The sequence below is a fragment of the Strigops habroptila genome, chromosome 3 (assembly GCF_004027225.2).
Source record: "Strigops habroptila isolate Jane chromosome 3, bStrHab1.2.pri, whole genome shotgun sequence".
Lineage (NCBI taxonomy): Eukaryota > Metazoa > Chordata > Aves > Psittaciformes > Psittacidae > Strigops > Strigops habroptila.
This window is the reverse complement of record NC_044279.2, coordinates 76,134,223-76,153,387: the sequence shown is the minus strand read 5'-3', so window position 1 is coordinate 76,153,387 and position 19,165 is coordinate 76,134,223. Positions and strand designations below refer to the sequence as shown.

At 43.4% G+C, this 19,165-nt stretch overlaps 1 protein-coding gene across 1 annotated transcript; it reads left to right on the top strand.

The window, feature by feature from the left end:
- The first annotated feature begins 572 nt into the window (after nt 1–572).
- On the top strand, nt 573–19,065 carry DDX17 (DEAD-box helicase 17). The gene is given in 14 exon segments (XM_030478170.1): nt 573–1,097; nt 5,181–5,331; nt 7,397–7,496; nt 7,629–7,762; nt 8,474–8,539; nt 9,180–9,321; nt 11,247–11,407; nt 11,503–11,675; nt 12,189–12,299; nt 12,779–12,840; nt 13,220–13,279; nt 17,447–17,686; nt 18,541–19,025; nt 19,027–19,065. Coding segments are annotated over 14 exon segments (1,968 nt in total). The 5' UTR covers nt 573–1,053.
- The last annotated feature ends 100 nt before the right edge of the window (nt 19,066–19,165 follow it).

Here is a 19,165-nt window from a genome sequence, read left to right as displayed (position 1 = left end):
AGCATTTCCAGAGGGGGTCCATGAGGCTGCTGGCATGACCCATGTTGGGGCCCGTCACGCCATTTCCTCCCAGCCTCTTGGCACTCAGGTGAAAGCAGACACCACGGCTGCCGTCTCCCTCGTTCCTCCCCCAAATACCCCTCGTACTCTGACAGGGATAAAAACGGAGGGTAAAACCCCAACGCACCGGCGCCATGCTGCCCCGCCGGAGCCGGCCCCCACCGCCCCTCGCTCCCCTTATTGTCTCCCCAGCCCCGCTGCCATCTTCCGCGGGCCAAAGACCGCCTAGGCGAAAGGCCGTATTCTCCAAACCCGACTACGCTGCAGAATTAAGATAATCCGCCGACCCCCCGCCAACCCTTCCTGCACAATCCGCGGAAGAATTTTACGCAAAACGCACGGGCTCTTTCTGCCCTACGCCGGCCTGAGTTACGCAACTCGCGTACGCCATCTACTTACGTAACGTACGCCTGATCCCAGCTTTTCCCTACTGTCCAGAAGGGGTTACGGCATTGACTCCTTACGTAACAGACTTTGAGGAATAGGGAGAGCGTTACTCGCCTCCCTCCCTTCCTCACGCGGGGGCCCGGCTCAAGTCAAGAACGTTACGCACCTTCCGTAGCCTGCCTGCCGTGCGGAGCAGTGTTTCGCCAAGCGAGTTTAGGGCGTAGTTGGTTTCTGGGAATAGGCGTAGGTATTTTCGAGGGCCGCAGTTTGCGCAGCGCCCGGCCGCCCGTAACGTAACCGAAGCGGGCTGGGGCGGCGGCAGCCATTTTGTGCCGGGAGCCCGGAGGAAGAAGACGCTGGTGTCTCCACACTTCACGGGCCCTGGAGTCGACCGAGAGCCCCGCCGTTCCCTCCGCCGACGTCCAGCGGGTCTCTGACCCACTGACCACCTCTTCTCCTTTTGTATCCCACCAAAGAAGCGAGGTGGCGCAAAGCGATTCCTCCGAGACACAGCCGCCTCTGGCTGGCCCGTCTCCTCGAACCCCCAGTCCCTCGCCGTCCCCACGGCCGGCGTTCCGCTGCCTCTCTCCCACCCCTCCGGGTGCGATGAGAGGCTTCGGGGACCGGGGCCGCGACCGTGACCGCGGCGGGTAAGGGGAGGGGGCAGGCCGGGCCGGGGGGAGGTGGCGGGGCGGTGGAGGGAGCCGTTTTCCTCGCGTTGGGGGCCTGGTGCGGGGGGAAGGCCGGGGAGTCGCCGTGAGGATGAGGGGGGCGCGTTCCGCTGGCGGTATTGGGGGAGCTTTTGCTCCAGAAATCCTCTGCTGGGGGTGGGGGGAGCTGGAGACTTCATTAGTAGGGTTCTGGCAGCAAGGCGGGGTGGTGAGTTGTGAGGGGGTTTATTTGGCTTTTCTATCGTTCGTGTGTAACCGTGTGTCCCTGCTTGCAGTTTTAAAGGCCTGCATTCACTCCTTCCCCCCCCCCCCCCCTTTATTTTCTGCCACCCTTCGTTATCCTTCTTCCTCCCCCCCCAAGCCACCAAGGTCTTGGTGGCCCTGACAAGGGTGTTTGGGCGGTCTGCCCTTCTGGTTGTCATTGCTCCTTCTGGACTGACTGGAAAGATGGCATTTGGTGAAAGATCTTTCGCAGTTGCGCTCCCGGGCTTTATCGTGAGAGGAAATGAGATAGAAAGCTGCTGCCATGCGGGGGACTTGGATGCTCAGAAGGGTGATCTCGGTAAACCTGGCTCTGGACCAGACTTAACAAGCATGACCATGCTTACGTAGCAGTCAGACAGGACTTGTCTGTGTGGCACTGCAGAGGCCCAGTCCTTGATACTCTTGAATCGGCTGTTTACAGGAAGCTTGGCTTGCAGAAGGGTTCTGCAGGTTTGATTATTATGTTTTTCCTCTTCCGAGGATAGCAGCAATAAATACAATGACATTATAGTATATGCCTAGTTTGGGGCTTGAGTTTTTTTTAAGGGTTGAAAGTACTAAGATGTTGATCCCAGGCCTTTTTCAAGAGAAAGTTAGAATGATTTAGGAGAGTGGCATTTTCCGTCCTTCAGATCAGAAATAGTTAGGCCTTCATTCTCAAGGATTGACAATAAACATATCATGTGGGTTCTCATAACATGAAGACTAGATCTCAGTTAATAAGTCTCCCCCACCCACTTCTTTCCTTTATTGTTTTCGCTCCCTGCTGGGAGATTTGTGTATATTTTGTTATATGTTGCAGTACATTTTAACATGTAGTTTCCTGTCATCTGTGGAGAGAGATTAGTTGTATCCTTGCTTTATCTTACACCCACATTTCACACTCTGAAATTAAAAGATACTTTCATTTTTTTTTTTCTCAGAGGAGGGTTCTGGTGTTTTTCCACTATGAGATTTCCAGCTCAGGACACTGGAGTAAATGCTTTGGCAAGTGTGAGATAGTTCAGACCCCAGCTGTTTTTGGAGTTTAGTGAGTGAGTTTGAGTATGCAGCTTTATACACAGTTGCTTAAAAGAACACTGGCCAAAGTGTTGTCACAACACTTGACGTGTCTTAACAATCTCATCTTGTGTGAAGACTTTGGTTATAGGTGAGTGCTTCTCTTTTAGATGAGGGGTTTTGCATAAGTGAAAGGAGTGCCTATATGCTTCTTTGTGAAGTTTGTGGACACTTGCATGGAAAAATCCTTTTCTTGGCATGTTATCCTGGAAGCTTTAATGCATCAAAGTTCAGTTTGTTACATATGTCTAGTGGTTATAAATATTTTCATACCTTAACAACCATCATATGTCATAAATAACCTCTGTAAAATTTTGGGCCGTTTTGAAGTTTATCATCTTCTCAGTGCTGATTCTTTCATAGGCTAACAAAGTGAAATACAGGCTTTCTAGTTTCCTCCTGTCAGAGGTGAGTTGTAGGTGACTTCTTAGAATGGCAGGTTGTACTATTTTGCTCTGGAATATGGTAAAAATTTGCTCAGTTCTGCCCCAGAAATGATGGCACCAGTAACATTAGAGAATGTTTTGAGTCAGTCTGAATTTAACACTTGAAAACTGTTGGCAAATCAGTGGAATAATCTTAGATTTAAATCACTTAACTGGAATTTGAATCTCGTTTTACTTGTAATTGGAATGCAAAGTGTCAGTTACTGCCAGTTTAGCTGATGAACTTCAGCAGAGGCAGTGCTCAAGGACTGCTGCAGGGCTCACTTCTGTCAGGTCAGTACACAGGCATATTATGTACAAAAATGGAGAACTGAAACTATTTGGCTTCTATATAAAATACATCAGTTCTTCCCTCTGGATAGGTGTGGAGCAAGTATTTATAGTTCTCAGCTGTTTTCAGTGTCCAGTGTTTCAATCAGTTCTTCATGTGTTTCATTATGAGACTTCACTGACCCTCTGAACCTCCAGCTGACTTCAGTGAGACTATGGGTTTTGTTAGAACTACTTGGATGCAGAAATAGTTGTCATTTTGACCTCAGGTGAGCATGACCAACAGCAGACACCTCCAGTATAGGTGAATGTGCCTGTAAATTAAAATCTGGACCTTTTTTCCACTTCCATCTGAAAGAAAATGTAAGGTTTAAAATGAGTTTCTGAAGTTGCCTTTCATGGGCTTTTCATGTGACAAAAATTGCTGATTATGCAGCTTGTCTGGGAGATCCCATACACATACCGAGGAGAAAATAAGGGATATTCATAGGAGAGGGACGAGATTGAATGCACAGTTGCAACAAAGCAACCATGTAAAAAATAGCAGGTTTTAAGTTAAATTATCAACCATACTTAGCTTTTCCAACAGTTCAACTGCTTCTTTTTGTTAATGTGTTGATTTAAGTTTTTTTTTTCTGGTCTGTCAATCACTATAATTTGTAGTTTGCACTGGGAGCAATTTAAAGACAAATGTAGATAATGGCTGAACAGAGAGTCTTGTGCTTAAGATAATTCAGAAGTTTATTTCACATCTTTATTTTTCAGTACCCCTCTCCCCCCAAGTCACTTGTGTCAGAAGATTGCTTTAGGATTTTTGTTGCTTTTGGTTTGCTTCATTAATAGTTGATTTTTTTTGCTAGCTGACTGCCTGGGTTAGGTGCAGACACTTTGGGTTTGCTGTCTAAATAGAAGTCTTGTTTTATATGGGCACTTCTCATGAATTCATGTTTTGCAGAAAACTGTAGATTTCTTAAGCAAAATCTGAATTAGAACAAATTTTGACTTGATAGCATTAGGAAAAATACCTTCTGCTGTGCTTGTAGGATACTAATGAGAGCGCGGTAACTTTTTGGGTGGAATTTTAAAATACATACTTCATCATATTCACAGTAAATAATCATTCTGTGCCACTCACTTTTCAGTTACTCTTCCAGATTATTGGCAGAAGCTCATGCTTTGTCTAATGTCTTAACAAGTCATTACAGTTAGTTCTCAACCTTCTAAATTGTATTACATTAACTGGGTGAAGAGTTAATGTGAGCAAGAAGACTTATGTGAGAGAGTAAAAGCAGTAACTCCTGAGTTGTTCTGCTAGTTAGGAATTTTTAAGTAAACATTAGCTTTTTACTCTTGAGTCTTCATCAAAAGCATTTAAGAGAGGGTGTGATTTTTCCCACATGCTTTTTTGGTTTGGGTTTGGGGTTTGTTGGTTTTTTTTGTATTAGGCTCTGGTTTAAAGAAAAAACCCATATTTTTTTCAATTGCTTTGATTCCAGATTCACAGATGGACTTCAGGCTTGGCTGGACGTAGTTACTTTCTGTTCTTCACTCTTGGTTTGCCTGATAAGAAAGGAGAAAAACATAGAGGGGGAGACAGTGAAGTAGCTATTTTTGTGTAAAACTAACCTTGGGAGAGATACGAGGAACTTGCAATTAGAGATTTTTATCATCCCTTTCATCTAACCATGTTTTAAGTGTACTGTCAGTTTCAAGAAGAGGTAAGTGCTGTAGCTGTACCCACAGATTTGTCCTGAGGGAGGACGGAAAGCAAGCGACAGGAGCTTTAAGACAGTGATTTGCAAGTGGCTGTACCAGATGAAGATTTGGGGTTTAGAACTGACTAAAGTGAAGTTATGTTATTTCAGGAAGTTGTTTGCCATCATAGTGATAGGCAGGGAGTGACTTACACTGGATTATTGTGCTTATGTGTCAGCTTGGGGAAAAGAGAATGGAAAGCACTTAAGAAACCTGTAGATTCCCGAGTAATTAAGTACTCTCTTACAATTAACATTGACATTCCCAGGTTCGGAGCAAGTCGTGGAGGTCCTCTTCCTCCAAAGAAATTTGGTAATCCGGGGGAACGTTTACGGAAGAAAAAATGGGATTTAAATGAGCTGCCCAAGTTTGAGAAGAATTTTTACGTGGAGCATCCGGAAGTGGCCAGGCTTACTCCGGTAGGTTTTCACAGTCTGTCTGTTCCATTTTGCCTACAACAGAAAATGTCATGAGTGGAAAAACTTGGAAGCCTGGGGAAGTGTGTAACGGAACTGTCTCTTCCTTGAGCTAGCTTGGTACGTGTATACTCCACAGGATACTGGTTCTAGTTGCCTTCAGTATTTAACATTAGCAAAGGTGAGGTTTCTACCGTTAGCTGATTCTATATGAGAATATTTTACATTTGGTCTTCTGTAATTTATCATCATAATGCTTGTCTGGTCTAGCTGTTTGTCAGTGTAGATAAGACTTGGAGAACTTCAGAGTTGTAGTACTGGGAAGGCCCTGAAAGAACCTAAACTAGTGAATTAAGAGTTGCAGAAATACATGAGAAAGGTTAAAAAGTAATATTTTACCATAATAATAATTCAGGCTGAAAGAGACCATGGGAGATCTCTATTCTAACTCTCTGCTTAGAACAGGGCTAACCACAAAACCAGAGCAGGTTGCTTAGCACCTTGTCCTTTTGAGTTTGAATATCCCCAGGGATGGGGAAATTTTTATATCCTCTCTGGGTGGCTGTCCCATGGCTTCATGTTTTCATGGTATTTCACTCCCGCCAAAAAACTTACTTGCAGCATCTTCTCTGTAGTGACCCATTGGGTAGTTGAAAGTTGGAGTTAAATTGCCTTATTAGTCCTCTCTTTCCCAAGCTAAACAAACCCAGCACTCTGTCTTTTGTCATACAGTCTCTACTCCAGCCTCTGGCTTTCTCCCCATAATTGGACATGCCCTGGTAAAATAATGTCCTTCTTATATTGGGGGCTCAAAACTAGGTACAGTACTTTATTATGTTTACTCTGTAGATATAGTAATCTCCCTTTCCTACCCAGCTTGAGTCTAGTCTTCTTCCCCCCTCTTTAATGTCTTTTATATTTAGAAATGAAGAGTTTTCATCCTTTACATGAGGACACAAACAAATGTTCTTATCCAATTCCATAGTCTTAGAAATCTTTATGTGAAATGTTCATGAGATAAACATAAATGTGGCATGAAGGAATTGAAGGAAGCACTGGCTTTTTAGAGATAAAAAACTGGAACTACTGAACCACAGTCAGCATTAGCTGCTGTAGCTGTCTCTTCTTTGGCAAACTCAAAAGATTTTCACATTTTTTCCCAAGAGTTGTTTTCTTTTTTTACCTTTTCATTCAAGCTCAAGAGATTCTCACTAATAATAAATTTATTGCTTTGGGTAAAGTACTCGTTTGGTGTTTAATGTGTATCTTTCTGTTGATATGTAATGAGCATTAGAATAAGGTCATGGATTGTGGGAGCATGTTGCAAAGTCCAGTTGGACTTGCAAGGTAGCCTAGACAAAGATGAAACACTACTTCTAAGCCTAAAATTATGCTTATGTGGATACACATTTTAGAAATATTTTAAGAAGTTCCATTATTATAAAAGCTTGAGAGGTCTTAGGGTATCATTATGGTGTTTCCTGGGCTTTTTTTCATGAAGGAAAGAATTGCTGGTTCTGAAAAGATTCCAAGCAACATTGCTGAGTTGCAGGTCAACCACCAACAGCTCTGTGTTTAACCACCTCTTCAATGTCTGAATTGAAGGAGGGGACTGCCCTGCCTGCAGCTTGGGCAGAGTATATTAGGGCCTATTTGTTTTGTTTAGTTCTTAGCACTGTCACATGAAACATGTTTCTTACTAGAATCGGATAAATTTTGAAGCTTTTTGTCATTTCTGGCCTCTGGAAAAAGAGACCTAATTCCTAAAAATGGTATATTAATACACTTTTCATTAAAAAAGGCTGGTTGGAAGGAGAGACATTAGTCTTTCTAGGCTACGTAGAGAGCTCGTACCTCTGAATGTCAGAGAAGCTATGTGATAGCTCAGTCCTAAAACCAAAATCTTTAGGAAAGCTGTCGTCTTAGATCTCTGTTTCAACTCAGTTCTCTAACGAAGCTGTTACCCAGAGGTGTGAAGTCCATTAGTAGTTAGAAACATGCACTTTAAGTCCCTTCTGACAGTCAGCATTTATGTTTGTTTTGTGTTTTTTATTCCCCATATAAATAGTATGAAGTTGAAGAATTGCGCAGAAAGAAAGAGATAACAATCCGAGGGATGGAAGGCTGCCCCAAGCCCGTGTTTGCCTTCCACCAGTGTAGCTTTCCACGTAAGTATCTTGCCATTCTTTAAGATCATGAGGATTACTGGGAAACAGTAAGAGGCCTGTTCGGTTTTCTAAAAGGTCTTCTGAAGCGTCAGTTATCCTTTTAAGAATTTTTTTCTTTTCTTAAATTCTCAGAGTATGTGATGGATGCTTTGATGGACCAGAACTTCACAGAACCCACTCCAATTCAGTGCCAAGGCTTTCCACTAGCTCTCAGTGGTCGTGATATGGTGGGCATTGCGCAGACTGGCTCTGGGAAGACACTGGCAGTATGTATTCTTCCCTTTTATTTGTTTAGCTTTCCTAGTTGCTTTACAGAAACTACTCTTTGCTACTTGTTAGTAGCAGGGCGTGTCAGTATTACAAGCATCAAGTGAGACAATGATGTGTCTTTAAAGCTTGTTTTATGGTGCCATGGGTGAGACTTCAGTCTCAACTCAACTGGCCTGTTGTAGTCACAGGCAAATATTTTGTGCCTCTCTTTCTTTTGGGATGCTTAGTCGCTTCCCTTTGGTCTAGGCTTACACTGTGGTTTAAAAAACAATGCATACTGCTATGCAAGTTAAAAGAAATGTTTGAGTCTTTGAGGTATACATTAATTTTATTTGCGGTGATTAAGAAGGACTTTTATTATTCATGAAAAGCTAGGGCTCAATTCTGCTCACTTAGACTCCAAATTTAAATGAGCCTTCCTTTCAGAGGTGCTGAGCAGCTATATTTTGTGCTCATACCAAAGCAGATACAGTTAGTCAGCAGCTCTGAAAATCTTCCGTTCTGTCAGATAAATGCAAGTATTTGTTTTTGCAGAGTCCTGATTTTTATATAGCCAGGGATTCTTGCTGTGTCTCACATCAGGTGTTAGTTTCTTGAAAGAATGTTAGGCTAAAGGGGCTCTTGCTGTGATCCACTTGTCATGGCAGGAGGTTGTTGGCATTGAATATTGAAGTCCTGTGTCTTGACTTAAAATTCTTCTGTTTTAGTACTTGTTGCCTGCAATTGTTCACATCAACCACCAGCCATATTTGGAGAGAGGGGATGGCCCAATTGTAAGTGCTTGTTGATTCTCTTCGTTCTTGTGTGTGTGGCACAGCGTTGTTAATGTGTACTTTAATTGGTACATCAGAACAGGAAGTAGAGAAATGTTTACTGTCACAATGTGAACATCCCACTCAGTTGAGATTCTGTGCAATTGCTGACATAGTCTAAAGATATTTAAATGTTTTAGATAATAAAGACCAGATGGTCCAACTTTGCTTCTGGTATCTGTGTGGAGCCCTTAAGTTAGGGATGTGTATGCAGCTTGGTTATCCTGAATTGATTCTGGGGCTGTTCAGCCTGGAGAAGAGAAGCTGCGTGGAGACCTCAGAGCAGCCTTCCAGGTCTGAAGGGGGCCTGTAAGGATGCTGGAGAGGGACTCTTCATCAGGGACTGTAGCAATAGGACAAGGGGCAATGGGTTCAAACTCAAATGGGGGGGATTTAGATTAGATACAAGGAAGAAATTCTTTACAGTGAGAGCGGTGAAGGCTGCCCAAGGAAGTTGTGGCTGCCCCATCCCTGGCAGTGTTCAACGCCAGGCTGGACATGGACTTGAGCAACCTGGTCTAGTGTGAGGCGTCCCTGCCCATGGCACGGGGGTTGGAACTAGATGATCCTAAGCATTCTATGATTCTGATTCCTTTTGCAGTGTCTGGTTCTAGCACCTACTAGAGAGTTGGCCCAGCAAGTACAGCAGGTGGCTGATGATTATGGCAAATGTTCAAGGCTGAAGAGTACCTGCATATATGGAGGAGCACCCAAAGGTCCCCAGATCAGGGATCTAGAAAGAGGTAATTTTAAAATGGGTGTTTGCAGTTTCTGGAGAAGGGGGATGTTGTAAAATCTCTGTTAAAAATAAAATTACCTTCTCAAAACCTTTTTGGAAGGGGGGTGTGTGACTGAATCTCCAGTGTGAATCTCCAGTTGCAGTAATAGTTCATGAGGTGGTATTCTTCTTTGTTGTATAGTGACTTACTTGAATATTAGATTTCATTTTTATTTTCTCTCTGAACTTGTGAAGATCATCAAGACATCGGGGGGGGAAGAAAACTTAGCAGAAAGAGAACATGTTTGTTATTTTGAGGAAATGCAGTAGCAGCAAGTTTAAGGAATAATTTTCCTTAAGCCTGCTTGAAGTTTTCTGCCTAGGCTTGTTTGAATAATCAGACTGAATTTCTGAATGTATAGAAACTTCTTTAGACAGTGGGGTTTGGGTTTTCTTTATTGTTCTTAAGCACTAAGCTCTGTTTCTGTTTGTGTTCCCCGTAATGTTCTGTAACTGCCTTTCTGTACGTAGCAAGGGGCTGGAGTTGGGAATGCTGGGAAACCAGGGTTCTGCAGCAGCACTGTAACACTGCTTAAGTGACCTAACCTTCATTTCAAGGGCTAGTTACATGTAATTTCAAATGCAGGAATGTGCTGATGGCTTTCATCTTCACTAGATAAAATGGCATAAAGACATGTGTGGTGAAGCCTGTGGGATAGCTCTGTGCAAGGAAATGGTAGTGCATTCCAATTTAAAGGTAGCATCTTCAATGGAAGAGTCAAAGGTTACATGAAGAAACCTTGGGAGTATCAGTGTGGTGGGGTTTTGCACATCTTTCTGGAGTGCTGTAAAATAGGTATTCTGCTGATAGAAAACTCTTTGGTTAGAGGATGTGGGCACGTTCAGTGCTTTCAGTCCTTTCAGGTGTTAGAGTCTTAATGATGGCTTAGTATTTTCTGCAGCAAAGATTGTTGAATAGAGAGAGTCAAAAAAATTACTTCCCCTCCACCCCCATCAAAGCTGTGATCTTTGGGGTATTTAGTGAATTTACTTTGGAGGAGTACATCATTGACAGCAGAGGTTGCAGTTTATTCAGTCTCCCTGCAGACCGCTGGCTCCATTAGAAATCTAATTCTTGTATGAGCTTTATAGAAACTAGAAGTACACCCAGCTTTGTCAGCTCTGGGGGGTTCAGGTTGACAGAAAGATCTGGGTTGCCAAAAATACTCTGCATCTCTTAAGTGCAGTATCAAGAAAGCTGCTGGGGTTTTGCTCTTCCCCATCTCCTTGCTTCCCTAAACTTGTCTTGTGTGGACATTTCAGTGACACTGAAGGACTTGCCTATAAGATTTGGGAATCGGTGGAAACCAGTCCCTGTTAAGGAATGTATAAATTATAAATTGCCATACCCAATATTGGTTTATGACTATCTGAATTCCATTTTTATGCTAACATGTACAAGCGGGATGGTTGTCAGTCACTATTGGTTCATAATTGCTCAGTATTAAAGCCAAAAGGCGGAAGTAACTTGACTGCGTAGCAAGAGGAGCACTTCATGTTTGATTAACGTGGGGAGTTTAGCTGGAGTTAGCTCTTTTTCTAGAGAGCTGTCTAAACTAAATAATTCTGAATGAAGGTGGGTCAGGCTTGAGGAGAAGCTTATTGTGCTTCTGATTGTTGGACAGCTCTTCACTGGTGTTTTCTGACAGTAAGCTTTTAGTTTCTATACTGCATTTATTATTCTAATGGCACTGTAACAGTAATTTCAGAATGAAAAAAAAAGAAACCTTAAACTAGGGCTTCTACTGAAATGACTCAGTCTTGGGTAGGAATGAGGGTGGTGCTTTTTTCTTAAACAATTTTGCTCTGGAGGGTGATTCATTCTGACTAAAAATACCGATTGACATTCAGATGAGGAGCCTTACTCTTTTTCCTTATTCTGGTTTGAAGGTGTGGAGATCTGCATTGCTACACCAGGTCGCTTGATTGACTTCCTTGAGGCAGGAAAGACCAACCTTCGTCGGTGTACATACCTGGTGCTGGATGAAGCAGACAGGATGTTGGACATGGGATTTGAACCCCAAATTCGTAAAATTGTTGACCAGATAAGGGTGTGTGAACCTTGTAAAAGGACAGATCGTCTGGTTTCTTATTCAAAATCCACTACTTTCAATCCTAAAATAAATCTGTATTCCCTTTTTCTTAGCCTGACAGACAGACCCTGATGTGGAGTGCGACCTGGCCAAAGGAAGTGCGCCAGCTTGCTGAGGACTTCCTGCAGGACTATGTTCAGATCAATGTGGGAAACTTGGAGCTGAGTGCCAACCACAATATCCTGCAGATAGTGGATGTGTGCATGGAAAGTGAGAAAGACCATAAGTAAGCTGGTTTTCCTACCATTTCACCTGGTTTTTTTGGCTGTACTTAAAGAACCTACATTGCTTTGTAAGCCAAATACAAATTCCAAATAGTCAAGTTATTTGTGGTATTATTTAACCTTAGACTATTACGAAATAAGTCAGTCCTGTAGTTAACTATTCTATTGTGTATGTTCTAACCATACCATTGTACAACAGAATCACAGAATGGTTTGGGTTGGAAAGGACCTTAAGATCATCTAGTTCCAACCCCCCTGCCATGGGCAGGGATGCCTCACCTTAGACAGTGTTGCCCAAGGCTCTGTCCAACCTGGCCTTGAACACTGCCAGGGATGGAGCGTTTACCACTTCTTTGGGCAGCCTGTTCCAGTGCCTCACCACCCTCACAGTAAAAAACATTAGGTGTAAGTGATACCTACTTATTTTGGGGATGTGTGTTGTATATGTATATGAGAGAGTGCTCCTATATTTTTGTATATATAGATATACATCTTGGCTCTCATGTCTATTTTAGACTGATACAACTGATGGAAGAAATCATGGCAGAGAAGGAAAACAAGACTATCATCTTTGTGGAGACAAAGAGGCGATGTGATGATCTCACTCGAAGGATGCGCAGAGATGGGTGATTAGCTTCTCCCCTCCTTCCCCTTCTTTTTAGTGGGAAACAGAAACTGTGATCAAAAGCTGTAAGGTTTAAATGTTCATGATGCTGTTTTGGGAAACAGCTTGTCCATTCTTTTCTTGGCTGAATTCAGGCTCGGTTTCTCAGAAGCCTCCAGTCCATCAAAGCATTAGTGCAAGAGAGCATTTGTAAGCTGTGCAGCTTTTAGTGTATCAGAATACTGATATGCTGATTGGGACTGTATCAATACAGCAAATGTAATTTGGTGCAGGTGGTTGTTTATGTAGGTAATGGGATTAATATGCAAGAAACAAACCACTAAATGTGCTGGGTAGATACCGGCCAGAGTAGGAGGACAGGGATAAAATATTTCTCAAGTCTTTTATTTTTTGCCTTTTTACCAAGATGCCAATAAAGCTTCCTGTTGACTTTAATGTATGTACTTTCTGTCTGTACTAATGTGCATCTCTGTTTGGCAGTTGGCCAGCTATGTGTATCCATGGAGACAAGAGTCAGCCAGAAAGAGATTGGGTGCTTAATGGTGAGTCCATCACTGAGGGGAGAATAGCTTGGGCCACTGTGCTTAATTTACTGAGGCATGCTTTCTCTGGTCATCTGTTGATGTTTTGTCTCTATACCAAATAGGTTCATTTCAAAAGAACTTCCTTTACCTTTGTACTGTTAATTTCAGTACTTGTATTTGCTTTTTTTTTCCTTGACAAAAACACAGTGGAAGAATTACTTAACCCACAGAGCTGGATTTTGAGGAATAGTTGACACCTTATATCCTGACTTGCTGGGGTTTCTGACATTGACCTGTCTTACCTAGAGTCTGCAAAATCAGCATTTAATGTAAATCAAGTGCAGGTAACTTGGTGTTTTTGAAAAAAACTTACTTCATAGCATGCTTTGTTTTACAGAATTTCGTTCTGGAAAGGCTCCTATCCTCATTGCTACCGACGTTGCATCTCGTGGGCTAGGTTTGTACACATAGACCACTCTTGCCTACTGCTGAGTATTTTTCTTCTTTGGACTGAAATATGTTTTCTTAAAGAAAAAAAAATTCAAAGCGTGATTTTCCCCCACATGTGAAATACGTTTTTTAACATTAATCTTTTTTTTTTCTTTCATATTCAAAGTCTCTTCCTGCTCCTAATGAACAGGCTTTGGTCTGCAGCAAGGCCTAGGCATGACCAATCGATCGCCAAGAGGGAGAAGAGACGTCCAATTATGCAACCCAACCCTTCCACCACACTCACTTCTTTCCCAAATCCAGCTTTTGTTGCTGGATGATAGGGATGGATTGCTCTCAGTTCAGAGCGTGTCAGATAAAGTCCCAAGTAGGAAGTTGCGGGAGAACATTTCAACAGCAAATAGCTAATATTCTCCCCATATGACACACCGCAGATTTGAGCATACCAGCCCCAGTGTACACGCATGTTTACCCCGCAGATGTATCCACATCTGAGAAAGCACTGCTCCAGATCTTTGACACGTAACCTTCCCTCCTCTGTGTTCCTTCTAGGCAGGACCACTGAGATTATACATGGCCTTTAAACATCATGTTACCCAGATGTGTAACTGAATCAAAATTGCACAGCTCTATTCTGGTGGTACGAAAATGATCTGTCTGGATGCATCAGTTGTGCCCCCTTTTTTAATAAGCATATTTGTATTGTGAAATGCTATGTGCTAAACGTAGTCCTCATGCATCTGCCCGCTCTAGAAGAGGAGGATGGCTTCTCAAGTGCTCAGAGTTTGATAACAGACACTGAATACCCTCCCCGAGTTTGGTAGAAAATAAGCTACTTGGGGGTCAGTGTCTCACTGTAGTAAGTTCTAGACAAAATTACTGTAAATCGGTGCAGATAAGCTCTGAGAAATCTCTAGTTTGTTAAAAAAATCTCAGCTATCTGCACTCTCTTTTGGCATGTGCTGAAAGGGTGGCTGTGCTGTGCATCATATGGTCACTTTAATACAGGCAGACCATTACTAGACTTGGCAGCCTTTGTTCACACAACCTTCACCCCTCCTTCCCCTCCCCCCTCAAAAATCGTCCGACACTTCCTCAGAGAAGTGATTCTGTGGACTTCAGTCTCTGCCCTCTAGGGTCATGTCTGGACCTGTGCAGTTAGAACTTGGGCCTGTTGGGAGAAGGGACTGAGGCCTGAAACCACTTTGTATGAAAGAGAGCTGCTTTCTCTAGCAGCATTTTTTAAACAGGCTTGCTATGTGCTGGTAGCTTCTTTGTGCATCTTGCCTAGACATTTAAAACATAAAAGCCTCCTCCCCCTCAAAAAAAACCAAACCACTCCCCCCAAAACTACTCAATTGGATAACACTTCAGAAAACAGTCTCCCCACTTCCCATCCTCCACTTCACCTCAGCTGAGGGGGAAAGGTACCAGAGTCTGTTTCTTGTTACTGAACAACATCTCTGCTTGTTTTGGGGCCCTGAGTTTGCTGCTTCTTAAAATAAGTCCCTTAACTGGCAAACTTCTGGACGACTTCCTCCAAGATCCTGGAAAGTGAAGGCTTCTACCTAAATAACATAAAACAGGGGCGCGCGCCTTTTGGCTGAGTCACCAGGGCTTTCCCTCTTCCTAATGGAACATTGGTTTCAAAAAAGCTTCTTCCAGGTAAGTTCTGAGTCCCATAATGACTTCTTTGTGATAATTCCCTGGAGTGAGGTCCTCTCTCTGCACTGATTTATTTTTTTATTTTTTACTTTATTTTTTGTTCAGTTTATTAAACTAAAAACATTGAATTTGTTTTGTTTTGTTTTCTTTAACAGAAGCTTTGATATCAGCTGCAGATCACTCAGTGCAGGGGGTGGGGGCACATCTACATTGATGGTCTAAACAGCTCTCTAGACTAGCATGTTTGCTAGTTTATATCTCTCCTGATTAATAATTGGAGATTGTCTGTGCCACAGGGTATTCTGGTGGTCTGACAAAGGGAATGTTTCCCAGGTAGCTGTCAAAAATGATTGACGGTTCCAATTCTTGATCCTGCTACATTATCTTCTAAAGGCGCAGGAAGATTGCAAGTGTGCGCAGACACTTTGGAGCATGCTAGACTGGAGAAGCCGAGTCTTGTATTTGCTCTGGTGTTTTCTTCAGCGAGCTTCGTGCTCTACCAGGACCACTTTCTAATCTGGAAAACACCCTTGCATTTTCCTCTTCCTGCCTTCCCATTCTTCCCACTCCTCCCCAGTCAAGTCAGTTCTGTCTGCCTTGATAGCTACCATTCCCTGTGCTTTCTGCCGGGAAAGCACGTCCTTGTATCCTCTGTGGTAATTCAAGTCACTTGGCTACTGGTGGATGTGCAAAATGGGACTGACTGAGGATCATGTAGCCCGCAGCTTGTCAGACTAGTCCCACCCTGGCTGTGAAGATGCAATCTGTCATACGTACTCCTCTCTTCACTTTCCCTTATAAAAAACCCCTGTTGCATCAAGGACCCTAGCTGGAGACTCGCGCAGCCCCCTGTGAAACCTGCCTTCTCACTCCCTTTTTTTGGTGTGATTCAGGACTTTGGAGTCAGCAAAGACTGAGGAGCCCCCCCCTTTGCTGTAATAAGAAACAGACGTCAAGTCCCCCTCTTTGTCACTACAACCCTCTTGTTTTTATTTTTCCTACAACCCCTTTGAAATTGATGCAGTCTGGGCAATAGATGCAGTCTGACCCTTTGGATGTAATTTTTGTATCTTCATTTTTTTGACAATTGCCCCCAAGAACCCCGAATAGGGGACAAAAAGCGTTGGAGGACCTGAAACTTTTACCTGAAGCCAGGTTCTCTGGCGCTTCACAACCAAATGGGGCTACAGAGAAGCGTCTAAGCCAGTTCACAGAGCGAGCGTGTGTGGGGACTTCTCGCTGCCATGGACCCTTGATGCATGCTCCCCGCGCTCCAGTGGTCCCGTGTCAGAGGGCGGAGTTTTCGAAAGGAGGCCGCCAAAAATAAAAGGCAAAGAGACGGGATCGGCTGCAGCGGTTTCCCACAGGAGGAGGGAGTGTGCATCGGTCTGGTAACAAACAGAGAATGTTTCTCTCTTTAAAACAAACGAACGAAACACAAAACCAAACAAAAAAAAAGAAAGGAAATCACAAAAATCTGTGTTTTATCTTGGATATTTTCAGAATATTCTTCTTAAAATGCAGATTTTAAATCTTTTTTTTGGTGAGCTGATAGGGTACTTACTGTAATACCATGCTTTTATAAAATACTATATATGAGAGTAAATATATAGAGGTGCTTTTGGTACTTTAGGTGCTTCCACTGAAGCGTTGCACTAACATTTGCTTTGTTCCTGTCCCATAAGTGTACAGAGTCTCTTCCCATAAGGCACACAGTTCTCATCTCCTAAATTTTAATAATATTTTGCAGACAGAGCAATTTGGATGATTTAATTTCCTGCTTCCCTCTGACATTGGAAGAAGGGATTTGCTAATGGAATTCAGGATTGTTGAAATTACAGAATCTTGCCAGTGCTGGATGGAACAGCACAGTGAAATGTTAGTGCAACGCATTCTGGTGATAACTACAAAGCTGAGTTAAGATATTGCAGGTCTGAATAATTTTTAATGAGTTGGCTGAATAACACTAATGTAATTTGAGCGTCTTAAGCTTTAGGCAAGGGAAAGTAGTCACTGTATTTTATTAGGACTGTAAAAGTAAATATTTTTAAGATTGCCTTTTATTTCATGTTACTGAGTGGAAGGTAAGTAATCTCATTACTGTTATTATTTGTTAGACTTCTCCCAACAGAGTAAAAGCTTTACCGTGGCAGTTCTGCCCTTCCTCCACCCCAGTTTGCTCTGTCTGATGGTGGCATTTTCACTTTCCAGATTGCGTTTTTAAAAATACTTAAAAAAACTGGTACAAAATTCAGTTGGCTTATTCACAGACATTGGTGTCTTGGGCACAGATAGAGAAATGCATTCTGGGGAGGATAAATTTAAGTCTACTCTTTTGGGATGAGTCTGTCTTGTATTTATTCCATGCAATTACTAACTTTGTATTTTTTTTTCTTATTACTGTCACCTGCATTCGTGCTCCCCACCTTTCGTTGGCACGTCCTCTCTTCTTCTCCCCTTTCCTCAACCCTACCCCTTCACTGTGCTTCGCACTTGGGCGCTTCACAAGACGTGGAAGATGTTAAATTTGTGATAAACTACGACTATCCGAACAGCTCTGAAGATTACGTGCACCGTATTGGCCGTACTGCACGTAGTACCAACAAAGGTACTGCCTACACCTTCTTCACACCAGGAAACCTGAAACAAGCCAGGGAGCTTATCAAAGTTTTGGAAGAAGCCAATCAAGCCATCAATCCAAAACTGATGCAACTTGTGGACCACCGAGGAGGAGGAGGTGGTGGTGGAGGTAAAGGCATATGGGAAAAGGGCTACACAGGGAATAGGTTCCCCATTTTGAGGAAGGGAAGATTAGAAGGGGGAAGGGAAGTAGGAAGTGCAAGTCTAAGGTAGCAGCAATAGAATCGTAGAACCATGAGATCAGCTAGGTTAGAAAAGACCTTTAAGATCATCAAGTCCAGCCTTCACCCAAGGATTGCCAAGTCCATCACTAAACCATGTCAATAGGGCCTCATCTACATGGCTTTTGAATGCTTCCAGAGATGGTGATTCCACCGTTTCCCTGGGAAGCCTAATAAAGCTGGTTCGTAGCCAAGGTTTCAGCATGTTTTGTAGGTGTAGTTTTACCTGTTCAACAGAGAGGTACTCCACTGTTTTACCATAGCTGTCGAAATTCTTTTTTCTCCTGATAAGATCCTCACAGAGCTAATTTTGCTTGAATTAGTGAATTCCTGCAGCTCCTATCTAAGCAAAGGCAACAAGATGTGCGTGCACGCACGTGCAAAATTGAAGTAAGTAAAGGGATACACTGACTTTGTCTTCCGGGACTGGGACTTATTTTTCCTTCCATTCCCTGAAGGAATAATAAGTTTCCTTATATTTCCAAATTAGTCGTGAATTTCTTCTGTTACCTTGTCTCCAAGCAGATGCATTAAGAACCCTTTTTGAACTTCGTATTTACACCTTGAACAAAGTGAAGAGGCATCTTATGCACAGCTGTGCAGGGAAGTTATAGTCAGTCAAAAGAACTTGCTCCTTGGTGGCTAAATTGTGGCTGTAGAAGGGGGAGAAAGGGTGGCGTAGTTGTACCAGAGTTCATTGTTTGAGCCTTGTTCACAGTACTAAATCTTTATCCATCGCCAGGAGGTCGTTCTCGTTACCGAACGAGCAGTTCAGTAAACAACCCTAACCTGATGTACCAGGAAGAGTGTGACAGGAGGCTCCGGGGAGTGAAAGAGGGCCGGAGAGACTCAGGTGGCTTCAGAGACCGTGAGCGTGGTGAGAGTTATGCCAACGGAGCCAACAAGACCTATGGCAGTGCCTACGGGAGCCCAAATTCTGCTTTTGGGGCAGCACAGAGCCAGTATGGTTACACTCAAGGGAGCTATGGAGCAGCTGCCTATGGCACGAGTGGCTATGGCACTGCAGAGTACAGTGCTAGTGGCTATGGTGCCAGCACCACAGCTGCCACCGCTGGGAGAACCTCACAGAGCACTACCCAACAGCAGTATGCAGGGATGGTGGGGCGCTCGGGCCAGCAGCCACAGCCGCTCATGTCACAACAGTTTCCGCAGCCCCCTGCCACTAACGTGATGGGCTATATGGGACAGACTGCCACCTACCAGTACCCCCCCCCCGCCCCCTCCTCCACCCCCCTCCCGCAAATGAGACCACTCACCACTGGGGACCAGTGTAGACCTCTTGCATTTAAAGGAACCTTTTCTTTCTCTTCTTTCCCATTGTGATGTCTCTCTCATGCAGGTTAGAC